The 7,600-nt window shown below is 48.4% G+C and overlaps 1 protein-coding gene across 1 annotated transcript in view; it reads right to left on the reverse strand.

The window, feature by feature from the left end:
- KLHL22 (kelch-like family member 22) overlaps positions 1–7,250 on the reverse strand; it is a 52,133-nt gene extending 44,883 nt beyond the window's left edge. Inside the window, exons 1-2 of the mRNA XM_011986060.1 lie at positions 7,181–7,250; positions 3,019–3,278 (exon numbers count right to left, since the gene is read on the reverse strand). Coding sequence (XP_011841450.1) covers positions 3,019–3,245 — 227 coding nt within the window. The 5' untranslated portion in view covers positions 3,246–3,278; positions 7,181–7,250. The remainder of the gene's footprint in view (positions 1–3,018; positions 3,279–7,180) is intronic.
- Positions 7,251–7,600: the final 350 nt, after the last annotated feature.

Below are 7,600 nucleotides of genomic sequence, written 5' to 3' on the forward strand. Positions count from 1 at the left end.
AAAAAAAAAAAAAAAAAAAAAGCAATTTCTGTTCTTTGTAAAATAATTCAGACAATGCAGTAAACAGAAGAAAGTCAGCCTCCCTCTCCCTTTGCTCAATTCCCAGAGTACAGCAAGATCCTTCCAGATCTTCACAGTGGGATCATCTTCCACCAGGTTCTGAGGTTTTTCACTCCCTATCAGTAGACAAACCACACTGCCCAGTTTGCAAGCAGCTCCATTGGATAACACAGAACAGAAGGGCTCTGTCCTGCAACATGTCTCAGCACCGGGTGCATCATCCCACGGGAACGACACCTACACAGACACCCGGCGTACAACTGCAGGGCCCTGAACTATGGGCCAGCCCACCCCCAAATACCCTTCTCTCTACCCTTGCCCATATCTCTTACACATCTTTACCAGTCATACTGGGAAAAAAATAGTACTTTATCATTTTAACATTTCACAAATAACTAAAACAATTAATAAACACGCTAACACTTGGGAATGGTCTATTTCTTTCTTTCTGAAAATGACAGTGTAGGCACTGCCTTTCCCTAACTTATCAAAAACCTTATGTGACTTTCCGTGTCCTCGAGGAGCAATTTCTAGCCCTTTCCACAGCACCCCTTGGGTAAACCTCTTATGAGAGGTGTCCTGCTCTCCAGGATGACTACAATGCATCACTAACACCCCCCGCATCCCTCCACTCCATTGGGAAGGGGAGCAGGCTGGAATACAGTGGCACGATCTCGGCTCACTGCAACCTCCGCCTCCTGGTTCAAGCAATTCTCCTGTTTCAGCCTCCTAAGTAGCTGGAATTACAGGTATGTGCTACCACGCCCAGCTAATTTTGTATTTTTAGTAGAGACAGGGTTTTGTCATGTTGGTTAGGCTGGTCTCCAACTCCTGACCTCAGGTGATCCGCCCTCCTCCGCCTCTCAAAGTGCTGAAATTACAGGAGTGAGCCACCGAGACTGGCCTCTTTCTCAGCTCACTGCAACCTCCACCTCCTGGGTTCAAGCGATTCTCCTGCCTCAGCCTCCCAAGTAGCTGGGATTACAGGCATGTGCCACCACACCCCGCTAGTTTTTGTATTTTTAGTAGAGACGGGGTTTTACTATGTTGGCCAGGCTGGTCTCCAACTCCTAATCTCAGGTGATCCACCCCACCTTGGCCTCCCAAAGTGCTAGGATTACAGGCGTGAGCCACCACACCCGGCCTCTTTTTTGTTTTTTTGAAACAGGGTCTTGCTCTGTCGCCCAGGCTGGAGTGCAGTGGCACAATCTCAGCTCACTGCAACCTCCGCATCCCGTGTTCAAGCGATTCTCCTGCCTCAGCCTCCCAAGTAGCTGTGATTATAGGCACCCACCACCACACCTAGCTAATTTTTGTTTTTTGGTTTCTTTTTTTTTTAGTAGAGACAGGATTTCACCATGTTGATCAGGCTAGTCTCAAACTCCTGGCCTCAAGTGATCCACCTGCCTCGGCCTCCCAAAGTGCTAGGATTACAGGTGTGAGTCACCGCGCCTGGCCTCTATTTCATATATATATATTCATATATATATATACACACACACACACACACACACACACATACACACACACATACACATCTCTGAGATGAGAGTCTGGGCTCTTCCAATAATGTTGCCACTCGCCTGCTCCCCTTCCCAATGGAAGTGGAGGGATGCAGGGGGTGTTAGTGATGCATTGTAATCATCCCAGAGAGCAGGACACCTCTCATAAGAGGTTTACCCAAGAGGGGTTGTGGAAAGGGCTAGAAATTGCTCCTGGAGGACATGGAAAGCCACGTAAGGTTTGTGATAAGTTAGGGAAAGGCAGTGCCTACACTGTCATTTTCAGAAAGAGTGGTATGGCACTAAATCAAGAAGGGCTGAGAGGGTGAGCCCAGGGGATCCCACAGACTCTGCAGCCTCTGGCCATCCTCTCCTGTACAGGTCCTAAGCCCCCTGCAGGGGGCCCTCAGCTCCCCCACCCTACCCACTGTCCTGTATGTTATCTTAATCTTTATTAAAAGCCTCAGTTGAATTTCCCTGGTGAACTGAAAGAACTCTGCTGCTCCTTGGCACATCTGCACCAAGCCACCACTGGGTCACATTCTCCAAAACTCCTTCTGGAGACAGAAGGCACTTAAACCTTCTGTTTTAAGGTTTTGCTTGATAGTTCCTAATTAAAAAAAGACAGAAAGAGGGAGAGAGAGAACTACAATCAAGCCTTGAAGACAAAATGATCAAACAGAATCAGAGCTAGAATGGAACACCTCAGGCTTGGAGTCCCATGACAACCTTGCTGGGGACCATGAGTGGCCCTCAGTCCTTCTCAGGCTCAAGCCACCTATGTGAAATAAGTGTGGTGACACCCACCTCCTTGAGTGCAGAGCAGTGCAGACAATGGGGCAAATGGTGTACTGATCTGCTATTTGTGCACATAAATTTGTTCATTTAAGCCATGGGTATTGCTTGAATATGTGAAAACCACGTTAGGCGCTAGGGATAAGAGACAAATTCCTGCCTAGTGGAAAAGACAGATAAGCCAGTGGTTCCTCACACTGTGCCAAGTGCTGGGATGGGGTCACGAAGGAGACCATAAGAAATCCCTGAGGGGCCACAGAGCTCACTGGGAGGGCCAGAGGCTAACACCTGAGGGATGAGAGATGTGAGCCAGAAGGTGATGCATACACAGCAATAATTACCAGGGAGGGGAGGAATGGGAAGGGAGGGGAGGGGAAAGGAGGGGAGGAGAGAAAGGAGGAAAGAAAACAGAAAAGAGAGAGAAAAGGAAAAAGAAAAGGAAGGTAAGGGAAGGCAAAGCCCAAGAGACAGGATCGCTGAATGAAAAATGAACTCTAAGACCCCCTTCTGTCTCTCATACTTGTTGACTAAGTCATAACCACAAGGAGTGGGGGAGGCTCTGAGGTGAGCAGGAGACCAACTGCTGTCACCGCCAGTACCTTTATTAGCAGAGCCAGGATATCTTTGTTATTCTTCTTAGGAACAGTTCTAGTGAACTCACCTGAAGTAATCACAGGATGCAGCTAGCAGGATGCGATGGGCCTCGATGTGTCTGCCCTCCACCACCAGCACAACATCGAAGAGGATCCCACTGTCCCGGAGAGCCAGTAGCCCTCGGAGCAGAGCCTGGGAGTGCTGTGCGCTGCGGTAGGTGTTGTTCACGCAGTGTGGGTGGGAGGGCTGCGCAGGCAACTTGCAGAGCTGGGTGAACTCCTGCTCCTCTGCCATCCTGACAGCCACAAGATCCCTTACCACTTCAGCCTGTCAGCTGGCAAAACAGAGGGGATGGGGGTAAGCAGGCAAGCATCAGCCCTACCACACACAGACTGGCCAGCTCTGTTGCTCCCCTTGCTCCTGTGCCTCCCTCAGGCTCACCTGTTTTCCCTCTTTTCCCAAATCCATAATTCCTTCTCCCCTCCCACCTCTAGTCCAACTTCCTGATGGCCTTCTTCCTGATGATCTGTGCGCCATCATGCCCAAGACTCTTCATCGCATTTTATCTTCTTCCGCATGAAAGTCAAACAGAAGGGTTTTGGGAAACAGACTGACCTGGGTTGGAGCACCACTTCACGGGGACTTACAACATGACTAACCTGAGCCTCGAGCTCCCCAATTGTAAAAAGAGAGATAAAAGCACCCACCCCATTGGGGTATTCTAAAATTGGTAAAAACAATGAATATGAAACATAAGCACACACCAGGTTCTCAAAAGCTCTTCCTCCCTCCCATTGAATGAACAAAATTGGGTTCTTCCTCAGTAATGGATGCGTAAAAATGGCAAGACCTGAGTTGTGGTCAGGAGACACAGAGCCAGGAATCTGGGAGGTGGGTGCCAAGGGGGTGGCATTTCCAGGGCCTACTTTCTTTTACTGAGATTCTGAGAGTCAAGCACAGTAACTGTGATTGAACCTGATGCATTTAAATTCATCTGCATTGCCTTTTAAATTAAAGGTTACCTTCTAACAATTGAGTCAGTACGCTCAAAAACCGCAAACTGATTTGAATAGGAGCCTCTAAAACCTAACCAGTAAAACAAATCTACTGCAAATGCACTTTTACCATGGACCAACCAAAAGTGGCTGTGGATAGCCAGCTGCTCGGGTCAGGGAGTGGCCAGTCCTACACTGCGAGGCATGGCCAAGCTGCAGGCTCTGTAGGCACAGCACAGTCAGAGCTAAAAGATGTGAACATCTGTCTTCTCCACCTCACTTCATCCTACTTTCCTCTCCCCAAAATATGTTTATTCTCCAATTACCTCCAGTCATGCATCACTTAATGTTGGGGATACATTCTGAGACATGTACCGCTGGAGACAATTTCCTCATTGTGTGAACATCACAGGGTACACCTACACAAACCTAGATGGTAGAGACTACTACATATCTAGGCCATAAGGTACAGCCAATTGCTCCTAGGCTACATACTTGTACAGCATATTTTTCCTCTCCTCTCATACCACAACAAACCCAGGAGACTTCTGTGACCAAATGCATGAGGGTTTTCCCCATTAACAAGCAAGCAATCAATTCTGCCACAGATACCATCTGGGTGTCCTCTAATTCAGCAGTCCCCAATCTTTTTGGCACTAGGGACCAGTTTGGTGGAAGACAATTTTTCCACGGGGTCAGGGAATGGTTTCAAGATGAAACTGTTCCACCTCAGATTATCAGGCATTAGTTAGATTCTCATATGGAGCCCACATGCCTGGCCCCATGCATCTCTTCATCTGGATCCCTCACATGCACGGTTCACAATAGGGTTTGTGCTCCCATGAGAATCTGATGCTACCTCTGATCTGACAGGAGATGGAGCTCAGGTGGTAATGCTGGATCCCCCTCCACTCACCTCCTGCCGTGCCACCTGGTTCCTAACCAGCTACAGACTGACACAGGTCTGAGGCCTGAGGTTGCGGACCCGTGTTCTAATTCTAATTCAACTCTAACACTATCTACCTGAAGACAGTGTCTGATTCCACAGGTTGAGGGCTCAGTCTCCCAGGTTGTTTCACCTGTGCTTCTGACCAATAAGCTACAAATTGGGGTTCCCAAGATCCCCTTCTTGGGTTTAATTAATTTGTTACAGCGACTCACAGAACTCAGGAAAATACTCACGTCTACTGGTTTGTTATAAAGGGTTATTGCAAAGGATACAGATGAAGAGATGCATGGAGCCAGGCATGTGGGAAGTGGTGCAGAGCCTCCAGACCCTCTCCAGGAACATCACCCTTTAGGAGCCTCCATGTATTCAACTATCCCAAAGTTTTCCAAACCCAGTCATTTTGAATTTTTATGGAAGCTTCATTATGTTGGCATGACTGATTAAATCACTGGCCATTGGTGATGAACTTAATCTTCAGCCTGTCTCCCCTCTCTGGGGGTTGAGAGGTGAGGCTTAAAGTCCCAACCCTCTTATCCTGCCTTGGCCTTTCCTATGACCAGCCTCCATCCTGAAGCTACCTAGGGGATGCTGGCCAGCATACAAAAAGGCATCACTCTGGAGAGTCCAAAGATTTTATAAGTTGTATGCCAAGAAATGAGACAAGACCAAATATATATTTCACAATATCACAGTACTGAATACCATAGGCAACTGTAACACAATGGTGAGTATTTGTGTATCTAAACATAGACAAGGTACAGTAAAAATATGGGACCACCATCCTTCATGTGGTCTGGTCTGTCATTGACTGAAACGTCACTGTGTGGCACATGATTATATATCTTTAAAAGAAAAAATGAAAAATAGATGCTAATATAAAACTTGCCAAAAAGAAGAGGTCTCCCTCTTCACTACTGAGGCTCAGGGTCACCCCCCCACCCCACCCCTTGGATGCTCTACTGCTTCCCATCAAACATACTCAGTTATCTATACCTGCCCCTCAGTCTGCCTCCAGGACCTGGGACCTCTACCCAGCCACCCACCCATTCCTTTCCCCCTCCCTGGGCTGACTCATCTTTCTCACCAAGGCCCCAGAGATGGCCAGAGCCAAGGTGTATCCCCCATGACCACCTCTCACTTAGGATTCTCTTGCCTGGAAACTCTGCCCTATGATAATTCTCCCTTTTCTGACCTCTCTCTTTCATCCCACACACCCTGCTCGATCCCGCCCTTCTTTCCCAAGGGTTCACATTCCCAGTTTCACCTACAGCTCAGTGCTTATTCTAGCTAGCAGCCCTCCAACTTGTCTAATTTTCTTATTGGTATAGCTACCATTTCCATGTTGAAAACCTCACTGTCTTAATGATATTTTTCCTTTCTAACTCGTGTGCCCTATGAACCCACTAGTTCTGATTCCTTCACCTCTCCTCCGTCTCAGTCAGCCACCCTCTACTCCTCCAGGGCCACTACTCTGGGTCAGACCACAGCAATGATGCCCCAACCAGTTTCCCTACCTCTTGCCTCATCCTCCCCAGGCTGCTCTCCTTCAAGCCTTACCTACTCAGCCCCATTAGTAGTCCTTAGTCCAAAAGGGATACCTGTTATCCTCTGAACACCTTTAGTCACCCATCTAGGCCATTCTGTCTCTCATAGTCCCATATTGGTCAAGGTCTAGCTCTATTACTTCTCCCTCTATCGTTGTACAAAGAACCTGACAAATATGCCCCACCACTCAAACCTGCCTTTTTTTTTTTAGACGGAGTCTTGCTCTGTCATCCAGGCTAGAGTGCAGTGGTGTGATCTCGGCTCACTGCAACCTCTGCCTCTCAGGTTCAAGTGATTCTCCTGCCTCAGCCTCCCTAGTAGCTGGGATTACAGGCATGCGCCACCACACCCAGCTAATTTTTAGCAGAGCGGTTTCACCATGTTGGTCAGGCTGGTCTCACATTCCTGACCTCAGGTGATCCGTCTGCTTTTGGCCTCCCAAAGGGCTGGGATTACAGGTGTGAGCCACCACGCCCAGCCCAAACCTGCCTATTTACCCACCACAAGGAGATTCCGGCTTCTTAAGGGGTGAGGCTTTATCTCACAAACATCTCAAAAGCCCCCATGGCTGGCTGCACCACTTGCTAATGATAGACTCTGGGCACTTGTCTCATATATCCACACCTCAGCTTCCTCATCACCACCATGACCACTACAGAGTCAAGAGGGCCTCCTTCTCTGAGGGTGACCTCCACAACTGACTACCTCAACAGACATCAAGCCCCTAGGTGGATCCCCACCTTCTATGAGCACAGCAGCGCCTCTGCTGTCTTGGGAAGGGATAAACGGCAGCTACTCCCTAAACACCTACTGCAAGAACAAGTACGGTAAAATAGAAAGACATCTTCCATGGGCAGGCAAAGTACATTTACCAAGTACAATTTAAGAAACGTAGCTAGGGGCTAAGGGGGATGTGCCGAAAAATGAATCAATTCTCTGCTGCAAAGGAGCACAGCACAGAGTGCAACATTTAAAACCACCAAAACGTCTACCCTCAGGAGAACAGATGTCATGGCACAGTGATTTGACAGAACCTTAGGCAACAGTCAAAATATGCAAAGTGGCCAGGCGCGGTGGCTCACGCCTGTAATCCCAGCACTTTGGGAGGCTGAGGCGGGCGGATCACGAGGTCAGGAGTTCAAGACCAGCCTGGTTAACAT

The sequence above is a fragment of the Mandrillus leucophaeus genome, unplaced genomic scaffold (genome assembly GCF_000951045.1).
Source record: "Mandrillus leucophaeus isolate KB7577 unplaced genomic scaffold, Mleu.le_1.0 Scaffold291, whole genome shotgun sequence".
Classification (NCBI taxonomy): Eukaryota; Metazoa; Chordata; class Mammalia; order Primates; family Cercopithecidae; genus Mandrillus; species Mandrillus leucophaeus.